General features: G+C 51.9%; 1 protein-coding gene and 1 long non-coding RNA gene across 2 annotated transcripts in view; one reads left to right on the forward strand and one right to left on the reverse strand.

Annotated features, from left to right (window-relative positions):
* The window catches only part of Kif5a (kinesin family member 5A), a 38,279-nt gene extending 32,314 nt beyond the window's left edge, over nt 1–5,965 (forward strand). Inside the window, exons 24-29 of the mRNA XM_028886258.2 lie at nt 1,655–1,871; nt 2,066–2,219; nt 2,530–2,609; nt 3,121–3,148; nt 3,556–3,667; nt 5,187–5,965. Coding sequence (XP_028742091.1) covers nt 1,655–1,871; nt 2,066–2,219; nt 2,530–2,609; nt 3,121–3,148; nt 3,556–3,634 — 558 coding nt within the window. The 3' untranslated portion in view covers nt 3,635–3,667; nt 5,187–5,965. The remainder of the gene's footprint in view (nt 1–1,654; nt 1,872–2,065; nt 2,220–2,529; nt 2,610–3,120; nt 3,149–3,555; nt 3,668–5,186) is intronic.
* Nucleotides 1,171–3,534, reverse strand: LOC119086181. The gene is made up of 2 exons (XR_005089401.1): nt 3,368–3,534; nt 1,171–1,473 (listed from the first exon to the last, which is right to left on the reverse strand). It is a non-coding gene; the product is annotated as an uncharacterized LOC119086181 (long non-coding RNA).
* Nucleotides 5,966–15,796: the final 9,831 nt, after the last annotated feature.

Here is a 15,796-nt window from a genome sequence, read left to right on the forward strand (position 1 = left end):
GTGGAAGACTGGGTTTCAAAGGTCTGGGCTGCTTGGGTGAGAGCGCAGCCCAGAGGACGGAGGACAGGAAGTGTTTGGTGTCCGCTGCAGAAGTGTCCTCATCCATGCCAAGGAGCCAACACGCTCCAAAGCCTGGCTCTTCAGTGGATTCCTAAAATGAGCCCCTCCCGGTCAAGTCCACCTTTGGATTCCGTCTAGACTCATTCTCCCTGGCCGAGTTCACCTTTTCCTCCCAGCCTGATGCCCGTGGTGCCATAAAGATTCAGTGTGCATCCTTCTGAAAACTTACCAAACCTGACGGGTCGTAGCCTGCTGGGTTTGTGTTCTTTGGGTCTGCTGAGGCCTTAACTATTATCTTTCCTTCCTTCTCTGACTATGAAATGGTATAACATCTTCACCAAAAAGTTGAGTGACAGCTAGGAAATAAAAATAAATAAATAAGTAAAAAAGGCAGGCCGGGGCAGGGGCGGGGGCGGGGTGGGGTAGCCTAGTTGAGCGTACTTGTAGAGTCTGCACAAAGCTCAACCCCAGGACACATCAGACTAGGGCCAGGCATGGCGGCACACGCCTGTGATCCCAGCACTTGAGAAGCTAGAGTTTGAGGGCAGCCAAGGCTAGAGTTCTGGGCCAGCCTGGGCTACATACATAGTATGACCCTGTCTTTTCATCCTTCCTTCCTTCTTCTCTCTCTTCTCCCCTGCCTTTCTTTCTACTTTCTCCCTTTTCCTTTCCTCAAAGCCTGTACTTCTGTTCTAAATCCCACACCCCAAAAAATTGCTCCCCTAAAGGACAGACAGGATAAGCATGATGTCCTACCTGGAAGACACAAGTCTATGAAGGAAACAGGGTTGTTGAAAACTCAGCATTGCCCCAGTTAACCTAAACCGGGACCCCCTCCACACACTGTGTTCTCTGCTGTGCTGATCAGCCTGACTGCCCCCCTCCCTCCTGGCCCCCAAGACCTTGCACCTTAGCAGTCTCAAGTGCCCCAGTCCTTGTATGGACCCTGCAAAAAGATCCGTGGGCCTTTTCTGTCTGCGGAGTGGTTGCTATCACACTCTAGTTTAATTTAAGTGGGGGGTGGGGGGGGGTTGGGGAGGATGGCCCTGGGAGGTCCTTGGACGTGAAGGTAATGAGCACAAATGTTTGTACGATCCGATGGCAAACATTTTCTTTCCTTCCTGGGAGGCTCCGTGTGTGGCTGCGAGGGGGTCCTGGGTTCCAGCTTCTGCTTTGCACGGGCCCACTGCACTTCTCAGCCGTGTCCACCCCCTGACCGTCATGCACCCCCCTCGCATGCTCACACAGCCATCTCATCCCCCCTGGGGCCTGGAGCTGTCGGTCTGGCTGTGACGGCAGTGGAGGGCGTGCCCAGGTGGATGGAGCCTGAGACAGGGCTGGCGGTAGAGGAGGTTTTGCTGCTGAGGAAATGATGGCGGGAGCCGGAGAGAACTGGACAGAACTGCATATTGCCTAGAAGGGAAGGGAAGGTCTCTCAAGGAAATGCCACGATCCTAATTTTCCTTTATTCTCTCTCTTTACTCCCACCCCCCACCCCCCACTCCGCTGGGTGACTCTATTCTGGGTCACCGGCTTTTCTTTCGGCGGCGGCGGCGGCGGCGGCGGCGGCTTCTGTGGCACGCGCTCCGAGCAGCTGGTACGTGACAATGCAGATCTGCGTTGTGAGCTTCCAAAACTGGAAAAACGACTTAGGGCTACGGCTGAGAGAGTTAAGGCCCTGGAGGGTGCACTGAAGGAGGCCAAGGAGGGCGCCATGAAGGACAAGCGCCGGTACCAGCAGGAGGTGGACCGGATCAAGGAGGCCGTGCGGTACAAAAGCTCCGGGAAGCGGGGCCATTCCGCCCAGATCGGTGAGTGGATGTCCGTAGGTGATAACCTGCACCAGATCCAGCCGGGTCCTCCGTGCCAGACAGCTCGATCCTTGCTTCTGGCCCCCGCCCTCCCACCGAAGGACGATGAGGTCATTGTGCAAGGGGACCTTAGGGACCAGGGGAGACTCAGGGTAACCAATAGCTTTCTCACGGCTGTTTCTTCTCTTTCATAGCTAAGCCTGTGAGGCCTGGCCACTACCCGGCCTCTTCGCCCACCAACCCCTACGGCACCCGGAGCCCCGAGTGCATCAGTTACACCAACAACCTCTTCCAGAACTACCAGAACCTGCATCTGCAGGCTGCACCCAGCTCCACCTCAGATATGTAGTGAGTGACCGTGGGCGTGGCTGGAGTTCCGGCCCGAGGCCGTCTGGGCCCTCGAAGGCACAGGGTGGTGTCAGCTCTTGGCTTATTTAATTTTTCTTTCCTAAGTCCCGCGGCCTCTAACCCTTTCCTGGGCTTTCCGCATGTGATTAGGAGATGGGTGCCCTCTTCCCCGTCTTACCCTCTCCCCCGTCTCCAAGGTTACCGGTTTCGTTCCTGGGGATGGACGGGATGAGGGGCAGGGAGGAGTGTGGGCGTGGCGGTCCCCAGAACGGTTAGAACAGAGGCTGCCTCTCTATTCTGTTCCTCTCAGCTTTGCTAACTCCTGTGCCAGCAATGGAGCCACATCCGGCGGCCCCTTAGCTTCCTACCAGAAGGCCAACATGGACAACGGTGAGCGACAAAGATCGGGGTCCCCGGGGCAAACTGAGAGGGGTTTATGGCGGACGCTAACAGAACCTTTCTCCATGCCAGGGCGTCCAATGCAAAGATAATGTCAGGGGTGGGGCTCACTGGCAGAGCACTTAGTCTGGTTGCTGCCCTGCGTCCTAGCCCTGGTTCAGGGTAGGGAAGGTGGGGGAGGGCAGGGTTACACCCACATGGGCCCACTGACTGAGCCTTAGCCTGATGTAGATGTCCAGCCTGGACCAGGCTGTCCTGGAATCCCTCAGTAGCCCAGGCTGTCCTGGAACTCAGAGATCCGCCTGCCTCTGCCTCTGAACGCTGGGGTTAAAGGTGCGCACCACCACCACCTCTGGCCCTGCTGGCACAGCTTTGGGGAGCTGAGGATAGAGCGCCCGGGTTCACCCGGGTCTTAGAGGCGTTGGGACGGGAAGGGTTTTGTGACGTCCGCTCCTCACACCAGCCTTTTCTGACCGAGTGCTCTCAACGGTGGTCTCTTTAGGAAACGCCACAGACATCAACGACAACAGGTACCCAGACACCACTGACCCGGGGTTCTCTTGGTGGGGCCGGAAGAAGTGACCAACGTTTCTCCACTTGGGCTAACTGGAGCCTTGTGGGGAGGGAGGAGCCAAGGAGGCTCACCGTGGTGGTCACTTCATGTCATGTCATGTTCCCCCTCCCCCACACCCCCTGCATCTCCCCCGCCCCTCCCCCGCCTAAGCCCTTCCCCATTCCAGTCATGATACCTGGGGGAGAGTGCCATGGGTGTTTGATATTTTCTCTCCTACTTTGGGGGACTTTCTGACCTTGGGCAAGGCCGTAGTTTTCGGAGAAGCATGCATCTTCTCTGCCCTGCCCTTTCTTATCTCATGGGCATGCTATCAGAGCATGCCAGGCATGGAACTGACTGTCCTATGTCTCTTCCTCCTCCCAGGAGTGACCTGCCATGCGGCTATGAGGCTGAGGACCAGGCCAAGCTTTTCCCCCTCCACCAAGAGACAGCAGCCAGCTAACTCCCATGCCTGGCTACGTATCTGCACTTTCAGGTAGCTGCAGGCAACTTCTGTCTCTGGCCCTGGCCTCTTCTGTTTCTTTTCTCTTTATCGTGTGTGTGTGTGTGTGTGTGTGTGTGTGTGTGTGTGTGTGTGTGTGTGTGTGAGAGAGAGAGAGAGAGAGAGAGAGAGAGAGAGAGAGAGAGAGAGAGATGCGCACACACGCACAGGCCAGAGGTTGGTGTGTGTGTCTTCACATAACACTGCACCTTATCTTTTGAGACAAGGTCTCTCTCTGAAACTGGAACTTGGTGTTTTGGCTGGCTGGCTGCCCACCCTGCTGTTTGCCTGTTTCTGTCCCCCAGTGCTGGGGTAACAGACAGACAGACTGGCTGTTATGTGTGTGCTGGGGATCTGAACGTAGTCCTCAGGCCTGTGCAGAAACACTGTATGACTGAGCCATCTCCCTGGTCCCAGTACCCCTTTATTTTTTTCTTAAACCATCTCAAAACCTTTCAGCTCCTGCTTAGCCGGGTGTGGTGGCACATGCCTCTATAATCCCAGCACTCAGACAGAGGCAGGAGGATCATGAGTTCCAAGGACTCCTGGGTTAGTGAGACCTTGTATCAAAACCAAACAAAAACATTTACTAAGAACCCCAAATCACACATCAGCTCAGGCTCTCCATTATGGAAGCTCCACCCAGCCCTGACCTCCCATGCACCCTGACGCTGGGGCCTTTGGGGCTGGTGGTAACCACAGTACTGATTTCCACCACTAGGGGTCACTGTCACACAAACAGCTAGGGCCCACAGGTCACAGACCTTGGGTACCAGGAGAGCGAGGGAGAACATCCCATCCCGGCCTCTACCTCCACTATAAAATGATCACAGATACGTGGAGATGTTTTGAGCCAAGATGCCTCGTGTAGAGGTGATGATCTCTGCCTTACCGTTCCCAGATCTGCCTATGCTACCAAAGACGATGCTGTCGTCTGACCCTTGGTCCCTCTACCTAGTGGCCACAGTCCTCTCTGTACCGTGCACTGGAAATGAACATGGGCTGCCTCCCATCTCCAACCCCTCCGGCTTCCACACCTCCCTCTTGCCAAGTCCTTGGCAGCGGCAGGGGACACCTCCCCCCCTCCAGCCTTCCTTCCCCCCTCCGCCTTGTGCCTGGTGTCCCCAGGCTTCAGGCTTCTTGTCATGGTTGCTTTAGACCCCAGGTGGACAGTGGCACCTCTTTGGTTGCCCACATTAGATCCTTGGCTGACTAGGATCAAGAGAAAATAGCCAGTCTCTCGCTGGGCCGAGCCCCTCCCAGGCTTTTCCCGGAGAGTGGTCCAGGCCGAGAGGCATGAGAAAGAGAGACCTGGAAAGGGCGAAGAGGATGCTGGGAGGATGTAGGGTGGAGAAGCAGGGGTTGGACTGGCTGGGAGTTGAGGGGTGGGGTAGGCTTGTCGGTGTTCAGGGAACAGAACTGTAAGCCAAAGTGTGTGCCTGTGCTGTGTGTTCCTGCACAGAGCCTGGGCTCCGGCTGCTTCCTCACGCCTTTCTCTCTCTTTCTTCCCCAGTTTCTAAGAGGGACTGAGGCCTCTTCTCTCAGCATGCTGCACACCCTGTGGTCTCTGACACTAGCTCCCTCTCCAGCCTGTGTTGTTGGACTGTCGATGTCCTCCTCCTCCTCCTCCTCCTCCATATCTTTGTACTCTGTATCTATACACGAGAAGCTGCTGCTGTGTCTCCCTCTCTGTCGTCCTCTCTGAGTACCTGGTGATGTAGGTAGCGGTTTTTATGCCTAGCCTCCCCTCCTCGTTCGGTGTTAGGGAGGAGGGGAATGTCTTCTTCTTTCTCCCATACACTCGTTTCTTACACCGAGTGATGTTCGTCACCGAGTAGAGGTCACAAGATGATAAAGGAAAAATATGAGCTAGGAGGCTGTGATCCTTCTTGCTCACAAACACACACACACACACACACACACACACACACACACACACACAGTGTACATACAAAGCCTTAAGCAGAAGAATGTCTTAGCATCTACGAAAAGAGAGAAACAGAACCCCCCCCCCCTTTACAGAGCACAGAGGAGGACCCAGAGGAAGGGTTGGTAGATTATCCCGGCCCCCATACGCCCTTCACCCAAGTCAGGAGACAGCGGGAACTTACTTCCGTCCTATGGAGTCTGCCTTTTGCTCCCTTCCCCCCCAGTCTGGGAGCGTGGATGGCTCTAGGGACTATTCCCCTTTCTGCCCCGAGCCTCTTTTGATACCGTCTACTTTAGAAATCACAACCAGAACTTAGAGTCGATATAAAAAAAAAAATATTCTGAAAAGTCAAGGAGGCAGACCTCTGAGAAACGACTGCTCATCTGTCTGTGTCGAGAGTTATAAGCAGGCGGAGTTAGAGCGGTGGGTCCCCTGGGGCTGGGGGCTGCCTTGTGACTCTCTATCACAGTGCCCTCCGTTGAAGCTGGGAGCTCACTCTTTCTCCCTTCTGGGCTGCCCGCGTTTCCCACCTCTGATTCTGGTCTGGGGGCTTCCAGTTCATTTATTGGCATAAGAGCTGTTTCTAGATGCCCCTGGCTGGACCCTGGCTTTTCCCCAGAATACCTTCTTCCCGTAGAGACTTCCCTCTGCTCTCCGTCTAGTACCAAGCGCACTTTAAAGACAGAGCAGGAAGTCCAGCGCAGTGGCAGACAGCTTCCCCAGCACACGAAAAGGCCCTGGGTGGATCCCCAGTACCTCAAAAGCAAAAGCTGGGTAGGGTGGCTCACATTTGTGAATGCTGCTCTCAGGAAGCTGAGGTGGGAAAGTGGCTAAATTTGAGGCAAGCCTGGACTAGAGTCAGTTTCAGAAAAGCTTCAGGTGCAGTGAGAAACCCTGTCTCAAAACAAAGAAAAAAAGACAGGGACTGGTCAGATTTTTTTCAGAGCTGATGGAGGCAGAGGCTTGAACTTAGTACTCACCCCACAGCTATCTCAGCCCAGGCCCCCCCCCTACAACCGTCAAGGGGACATCGTTTGAGCTCTGATAGTCCTTTCCTCCCACCTGGTAAGGTGATTTCCCCAGATAACTGCAGGAATGAGGGTCACTAGCCAGACGAGGCCAGGAAATACAGCCGAGCATCCAGATACCCAGCTTACCCCGGGGCGGGAGACCAGACTTTGACAGCAGGAGCAGGGCAGACCGTCTTCCAGCTTCTAGGACGAGAAGGAAAACGGTGTGGGTGACAGCTGGTAAACACGGGCCGGAGCGGCCGTGACGCCTTCAGGGCAAAGTGTCTGCTTTCTACCTGTGAAGGGATGACGAAGATGCAAACTGAATTAGAGCGGTGTGCGAGAAAGCCAGAGCGGCAATTCTCAAACACTTTTGAACCTAAATCTTATGTAGGAAGACATAAAAAGTAACACAGGGTTTAATGGTGACTCAGTGGCCTGTGCTCGCCTGTGGCGCTTAGTGTGATAAGGGCTAAGGGTCTCGTGTGTCTCTGGAGCTGCAAAAAAACAAGAAACAACCAAAATGGTCAAGTAATTCAGCCTGGGAAGTTGTTTTTTGTTTTTGTTTTGTTTTTCGAGACAGGGTTTCCCTGTGTAGCTTTGGAACCTGTCCTGGATCTCGCTCTGTAGACCAGGCTGGCCTCGAACTCACAGAGATCCGCCTGCCTCTGCCTCCCGAGTGCTGGGATTAAAGGCGTGCGCCACCACCTCCAGGTCCTGGGAAGTTTATATCATCTTTCTTTTTGCTTAACTAGTTGAAGGGCCCCGAAACAGTCCTAAGAGTCTGAGCATCACTTATTTGCAAGAGGGGTCCAATGTGGTTCCCCTACCCTAAACCCCAACTCAAAAGGAAGAACAGGCAGGGCCACGTGAGTCACCGCCTCAGAGCCGGTGGGCGAAGGAGGAAGACAGCATCCTGTCTGCGGCTTCATGCCAGCCGGACACCTGAGAACCCGAGGGAGTTTGTAACGACAAGGAAAGGGGAAGGTACCCGCAGAGCAGACGAAGGGAGGGCGACATCCTTCTCTGTCTTCAGCAAGATGTAAGAGAAAATGCCGCTTGCTTATGTCAGCGAGAAACACGAACTTCACCAGAAGCCTCTCACTCCACTCTCCCTCCTTCCATTCACTCCGTCCCTCTCCGAGAGCCAGGTCACCAGGAGGGCCGCCCGGCCTGCCCACTCACATCTGCCAAAATGTTGCATGCCCTCGAGGAAGACAGACCAAACTGCACAAATCCCAGTGTGTATTTACTTGGTGGACACAGATACCTTTAAAATAAAATAAATCCAAGACGGCTGTGTTGTTGCTTTTATTTATTTACTTTTTTAAAAAGGGTTTTTGTTTAACTGTTTTGCGACCACATATGTATGCTCGTCATAGGTGTGCCTGGTGCCCTCAAGAGGCTGGCCTAGGATGTCAAATCCTCAGGAACTGGAGTCACAGATGGTTGTAAGCTGTGGTATGGGTGCTGAAAAACTGAGCCCTGGCCGGCTAGAAAAGCAGCAAGTGCTCTCAACCACTGAATCATCATACTAGCCCTGTGTAGTGGTTTGCATGAGAACGGGCCTTATAGCCTCAAATGTTTCAAAACTTGTCCCCCAGCCGGTGGAGCTGTTTGGGAAGGATTAGGAGGTGTGGCCTTGTTGGAGGAGGTGTGTCCCTGAGGGCAGGCTTCAAGGCTTCAAAATGCACAGAATTCCATTAGCTCTCTCTGGCTCAAGCTTGCTGACCTGATGTGATCTCTCAGTTACTGCCCCAGCTCCATGCTTTTCTGCATACTTGCCACATTCCCTGTCCCAACTGTCATGAACTCTAGCCCTCTGGAAACATATGCCCCAAATTAAATGTTTCTTTTATAAGTTACCTTGGTCATGGCGTGTGGTGATATTTTGTTGCACTCTAATAAAATCTGCCTGAAGATCAGAGGACAGAGCCAGCTGCTAGATTAGACATAGAGGCCGGGCAGTGGTGGCACACACCTTTAATTCCAGCATTTGAGATCTCACGCCTTTAACCCCAGTGTTTGGGAAGCACACACGCCATTAATCCCAGCACTAGGGAGGTTGAGATAGGAAGAGAAATGGCTGGGCAGAGGAAAGCATATAAGGCGTGAGGAGACAGGAACTAGAGAGACTTTTGGCTGGCTGAGGACTCAGGCATTCAGTCAGAGGATCCATGGAGGAGTCATCGAGGTGAGAAGTGGCTGTGGCTTGTCTCCTCTGATCTTTCAGCATTCACCCCAATATCTGGCTCTGGGTTTTTGGTAAGACCATTTAGGAATCATGAAACAATGGTGTTTTGTTACAGTGATAAGAAAGTAACTAAGACACTCTGTTTGGGTTTACTGAGACAGGTTCTCATGTAGCCCAGTGACCTCAGACTCACTATGTACGTATCAGAACCTGACCTTGAACTCCTGACCGTCCTCCCAAGTGTTGAAAGGACACCTATGTGCCACCGTGCCCGGCTGAAAATCTTTCTCTCCAACCTCCCTCCTCTCAAATTTAGTAGTTAATATAGATATATTACACACGTATGGACACAAACACACACATATGAAGTGATATTTTATTTGTGTACCCCAATACAACTTATCTGGGGATCAGAGAACAGAGTCAGCCACCAAATTAGACAGAGGTCAGGGGTGGTGGCACACACCCTTAATCCTATCACTGGGAGGCAGAGACCAGTCTGGATCTCTGTGAGTTCAAGGCTACACTGGGAACAGAGCCAGGCGCAGTGGCAGACACCTTTAATCCCAGCACTTGAGATCTCATGTCTTTGCTTGGGAAGCACACACGCTTTTAATCTCAGGAAGTGATGTCTGGACAGAGAAAGGTATATAAGGTGTGAGGAAACAGGAACTCGTGCTCTGGAGGCTGAGGAGTTGGTGAGGTGAGGTTGGCTGCAGCTTGTTCTGCTTCTCTGATCTTTCATTATTCACCCCAATATCTGGCTCCAGGTTTTTTTTTTTTTTTTTAAGATTTATTTATTTATAGCCGGGCAGTGGTGGCACATGCCTTTAATCCCAGCACTCGGGAGGCAGAGCCAGGCGGATCTCTGTGAGTTCGAGGCCAGCCTGGTCTACCAAGTGAGTCCCAGGAAAGGCGCAAAGCTACACAGAGAAACCCTGTCTCGAAAAACCAAAAAAAAAAAAAAAAAGATTTATTTATTTATTATGTATACAGTGTTCTGTCAGCATATACACCTGCAGGTCAGAAGAGGGCACCAGATCTCATTACAGATGGTTGTGAGCCACCATGTGGTTGCTGGGAATTGAACTCAGGACCTCTGGAAGAACAGCCAGTGCTCTTAACCTCTGAGCCATCTCTCCAGCACCCCCACTTTTTTTTATTAATAAGACTCTTCAGCAATTCATGTTACACATATATATTCACACACATGTTTCTAGAATATGTGAACATCTGCCCCCACTCCTTGGCGATGCATTCTGGAGAACTTTTCATGTCGATATATACCTACTTAACTTAAAAAAAGTATACAAATACATATATCTATACTCTAGTTTATTCACCCATCCCACTATGGATGTATCTCTAGTTGATACGTCTTTCAACTTTAGCAAAACCGTATCCGGTTCTCTCCCTGTTTTCACCAAGACCATCACAGTCCTTTATCCGTTCTTTCCCCTCCAGCCTGTCTGTCCTTCCCTTGACAACAGCTCGATTCTGTGGGTTCAAGGCCAGCTAGCACAGGCATTCTCCCAACCTCCCCTACTATTGCTGCTCCTCTCTCAAGGCGTCTACACTGGAGGAAACTGTACAGTCGGAATGTTGGGGCCACTGAAGATGCTGTGTTTGCGGACTCATCTGGCCCTCCGGGGCAGCTCCCCCACCCACCCACACTGTGTTCCTGTCTAGTTCACCTGCCTGCCTTCCAGAGCACCTGGCTTAGATCCCAAGTCTCCTTGGTCCCCTGCACTCTTCTTGGAGACAACTTTGCTTCTGATTTAAAGGGAAGATTAAGGGAACCACATGCCAAGTCCTCTGTTGCATGACAATCTCTGGGGAGACATGAGCAAGTGTCTGCTCACCCCAAATAGGGAGCCAGAGACAGACCAAAGTAGTTACCACCAATGTCTGATCGGGCAAACCAATGCGCTTATTGGAGTTACAGGAATACGGGTGAGGTCTTACTTACAGGAGCCAAAATGACTCAGAGACAGCCGCATCACCAAAAGCTCGCCCTAGCTCATGAATCCTGCAGGCAGCTCCACAGGCCGGAGGGCGTCTCTTCCAGGGAGCTCAGCTCATCTGAGAGTGATTCCCAGCAGTCCTTATTGCTTATATATGCTTGGGAGGAGCCCAGTGCATCTGCTCAGTTTGGGGTACTGCCTGAGCCTGTTTCTCCTCGCTTTAGAATGGGCATCCTGTCTTAAGGAGTTTCTTTCCCAGATAGAAGGTTTTTACCCTGAGAGGATTGCTTCAGAACACACCCATGCAAACCTCTACATGCTTATATGTGCAGGTGCTATGCTGCTATTTCCTCCAAATTCAGACATTGTCTCTTTGGGAGAGGAAGGAAGGTAAGTAATTTATTAGGCTCAGAAAACTGTAAGAAAAGCCTGGCACTCGGGAGGCAGAGGCAGGCAGATCTCTGTGCATTCAAGGCCAGCCTGGGCTACAGAGTGAGTTCCAGGACAGCCTGGGCTATGCAGAGAGACCCTGTCTCACAAGAAACAAACAGAAAAGAAAACTGAGGAAAAGTATAAAGGAATCTGGAAAAGCCACAAGGTCTCTTCCCAAGGTTGTGTCAGCCTCAGAGAATTCCTCTGGGAGAAGAGACTTCTGGGGTTTGCCTGTAGGGAGCCCCTGAGATGCGGCCTCTGAGTGTCACTGCTTAGCTTCTACCTGTGAGTCACTCCTCACCCATGCTTCAGTAAGCTGCCCTCCGAAAAAACAAAAACAAGCCGGGCGGCGGTGGCGCACGCCTTTAATCCCAGCACTCGGGAGACAGAGGCAGGCAGATCTCTGTGAGTTCGAGGCCAGCCTGGGCTATAGAGTGAGTTCCAGGAAAGGCACAAAGCTACACAGAGAAGCCCTGTCTCGAAAAACCAAAAAAACAAAACAAAACAAAAAAACCACATCATTAGTTCACCAAGCTAGACTTGGGTGGAATCATTTCTTCAGTCTACCTAGAGTGAGTGACTAGGCATTTGTTCACATCCTGAAAAGTCATACAGCGTGTGCCCCAAAAGGGGCCAGCAGAGCCAAATGTAAGTTGAGGAGGTGGGAGAGGAAGGAAGGTAAGTAATTTATTAGGCTCAGTGGTCCCAGTCAGGGGTGGTAAGGCATGTGGCCAAGGATGATCTGAGGTGCAAGAGTGGGGAGGAGACCCTGAAACGTGTACCTTTTCCCCGCCACGGTTTGGGGTGATGTGTGTCCTGCTTGTCCAGCACTGTGTACTTTCTGTTGTCTGTGATGAGATGCGCAACCAAGGCTAAGGCCTCTGACAATGAGGCATCACTGGGAGGGGAGGGGAGGTCCCAGGGTGCCTGTCTTCCTCCCGGATGAGTGGGGACCTCTACATGAGTATAGGGGTACCCCCCAAATGGCCGATGTGATGTGTATATTATAATCCCTGAAGTAGCATGATAGAGCAAAATCGTAAGCGGGCTGGTGTGGCAGTTGCGTGGCTTTTGCTGGGGGTGATAAGCAGTGCAACTATGGTTTGTCTGTCTGTCCAGAGAGAAGTTACCATGTAAGGGGGTTAATGAGAGAGAGAGAGAGAGAGAGAGAGAGAGAGAGAGAGAGAGAGAGAGAGAGAGGCTATCCTCTCTCTGCAGAGCTCTGATGCAGCAGAGAAATTGGAAAAAGGGGTGGATGAGATGGAGCATTGGCTTGCCACTTCTTACAGAAGGTGGGCCCGAAAGGGAAAGTACAATTTAAATCTGACTGAAGAGCTTTGCCTAGGCCAAAAAAAAACCTGTCAGGGGAGAACCAGACAGTGAGGAAGGAGAGTGAGAAGCAGGGGTAGAAGATGTTCCCCGATCTGACCCTTAATTCAGAGGAAGGGCAAATCCACGAGTCAGCATGAAGATGGGGTCCTTCCAAACGTCGCCGTGCGGGAGCTCTGGTAATGGAGGAGGGCTGTGCAGCTGAGTGGCTGGAACTGGTACAGATGTGTCAACAAGAAATGAAGGTGCGGGTCACAGCCTGGCTGGTGAAGCCGAGGGACATCCGGGGAAGCATAATCCGAGGCAGTAGTTTATAACACACACACCCACCCACCCACCCACACACACACACACACACACACACACACACCATTATATATTTATATAATCTATAGCGGGGTAAATATACAATATGCATATAATATACATATTTACTTACTTTGGCTTTTTTTTTTTTTTAAAGAATCTTTTTTTTTTTTTTTTTTTTTTTTTTTTTTTTTTTTTTTGGTTTTTCGAGACAGGGTTTCTCTGCGTAGCTTTGCGCCTTTCCTGGAGCTCACTTGGTAGCCCAGGCTGGCCTCGAACTCACAGAGATCCGCCTGGCTCTGCCTCCCGAGTGCTGGGATTAAAGGCATGCGCCGCCGCCGCCCGACTTTACTTCGGCTTTTTGAGACGGTCTCGCTGTGTAGCCCTGGGTGTCATGGAACTGTAGACCAGGTTTGAGGTCACAGCGCTTTACCTGCTTCTGCTTCCCGAGGGCTGCGACTGTCATGACAGAGGGCAACTCAGTGCGTGTGAATGGCTTGCACTAGTGTGCAAACTGGACTTGTAAAGTGATAAAGCAATTTAAAAAAAAAAAAAGGAAGAGAGGAAAGGTGGTGCAGCCATTAATCCCAGCGCTCGGGAGGCAGAAGCAAGTGGATCTCTGTGAGTTCAAAGCCAGCCTGGTCTACAAAAGAATTCCAGACCATCTAGGAACTATGTGGTGAAACCATACGTCAAAAAAAGGGTTGGGAGGGAGGCGTGTGAAAGGAAGAACAAGTAGACGAGGGGTGTGTCTCTGTCACTTAGGCAAAGGTCGTAAGATTTGTGAGGCTCCACAGTTCCTGGGGTCGGGGGAGGCCTGATCAGAAGGCCAGGTCAGTACTTGTGAGTCAGTACTTGTGAGTCAGTACTTGTGAGTCAGTACTTGTGAGTCAGTACTTGTGAGTCTCTCGGCTAGAAGTTTACCAAAGGGATGGAAGAACAACAGATCAGTACAGAAAGAAGTGAAGCGTGTCCAAGAGGCGGCCAGAGATAATTCCTGAGTGTATCCGCATACATTTCCCCTCAAATGATGCGTTCCAGGGGTGGAGACTTTGTCTAGCTGGGGGCCCTGTTAGCAGCCAGGAGTGGCTGGTGGAGAAGCCGTGGCCACCGTGCAGTCAGAGCTGCGGAGCTAGCTCTGGTGGCAGGCAGCGGTCCTCCAGGGTAAGGTCAGATGGCTCATGGGAAAGGACCGTGGACCTTGGAGGGCTAGGTGGGGATGTGTCCTCCATCACATGCCACTGGACCCAGCACTCGTTTTGATGGCGATATTTTCATGATATGTTGGTCCTGGCTAACAGTTTAGAAGCGTCCTCCCTAGCCACCCAAGGCCAGCTGGCACTTCCTTGGGACAGATGGTGGTGGGCTTTCAGAGCCTCACCCTCCTGAGAAAGGCTTCACTGCATCGTCATGCTAACCCTGAGTGTAGTGCACATTCGGGAAAGGCATCTGGAAGAGTTAAAACAGCAGTTAAAGAATTTAATGGAAAGTATCCTGCGTGGGTGGTGTCTTAGGGTTACTGTGGCTGCGATGAAACACCGTGACCAAAAGCAACGTGGGGAGGAGAGGGTTTATTTGGCTTACATATCCTGAATCACAGTCCACTGAGGGAAGGGAAGGCAGGAACTAAACGCAGTGGGAACCTGGAGGCAGGAGCTGATGCAGAGGCCATGGAGGGGTGCTGCTTACTGGCTTGTTCGTCATGACTTGCTCAGTCTGCGTTCTTATAGAACCCAGGACACCAGCCCAGGGTTGGCACCATCCACCATGGGCTGGGCCCGCCCCCATCAGTCACTAATTAGATATTATGGAGGCATTTTCCCAGTTGAGGCTCCCTCCTCTCAGATGATTCTAGCTTGTGTCAAAGTAACCTAAAACTAGCTGGTACGGGTAGAGAAGGGCATTCCCAGAAGCGGTAAGGTTATTAAATAATCTGCCAGTGGTAGGAATGGGATCCCTCCTTACCAATTGAGGCCCCCAAACTTAAAGGCTATGACCCCTGTTGCTGGCTGCATGCCAGAAGTAGATGGTAGGTCCTATTACTGAAGACACACTGTGTGCCTTGGCTACAGGGCACAGGGAAATCCAGCTGGGACTGGTCAGCAAGCTACCTCCCCGATGGCTGGGTTTTATGGTTCCACAAGGCACTGTGCATTCTCCGAGGGCAGTTCTTTACAGATCCTGTGTTCTCTGTTACCGATGTGCCAGGGAAGACACACCCACGGCTGCAATCGTGGTATAACTGTTAGGGATGCAACCAAGTGCTTTCTTGTGGGAGGGAATCAAGCGTTGGTACTGTTAGCAAGGCAAAGATCTGTGGCTGGAGCGTTCAGTCTTCTCAGAGGGAAACTTCCCCTTCCCCTAGTGGCTACTGCAGAGTCATAATGGATCGAGCTTTGAAAATCAGTAACTGCTGATGTGGCGCAGTGACCCACCGCTCCGTGGTAAATAGGGGGGAATTCACAATCCATATCAACCCCTCCAAGACTCAGGCACCATGACCGAAGAAAGAATCCAGTAGTCAGAGGAAGGGATGGAGTCTCATGTAACTATTTCTTCTGGAGGTGGGAGGGGCCTCGTAAGACTGGAACCACAGAAAGTTCTGGAGGAACAGTTCTATTGAGTCTTTAACAACCTCGGCAGGGGAGGAGACTCTACTGTGCAAGGTAGGAAGGGAGATCAGAGATGTGGCTGTGTCACCCATGGGGATGGGCCCTTGGGTGACACAGCTTCGCTCTGAGTCCCTTATACACTCCTGTAACTCCTCACTCTCGCTCCTTCGGTCTGTTGTTAAGTTCTCCCAGAAAGCCACACAACAAGACATATCCTTTCCATCCCCTTTCTGGCCAACTATGTAGACCACACTGGATTTGAACTCAGAGCTCCACCTACCTTTGCTTCCTGAGTGCTGGAGTCGAAGGTGCGTTACCACACGCACAGTTGAACTTGCTTTCTTAC

The sequence above is a fragment of the Peromyscus leucopus genome, chromosome 18, assembly GCF_004664715.2.
Source record: "Peromyscus leucopus breed LL Stock chromosome 18, UCI_PerLeu_2.1, whole genome shotgun sequence".
NCBI lineage: Eukaryota > Metazoa > Chordata > Mammalia > Rodentia > Cricetidae > Peromyscus > Peromyscus leucopus.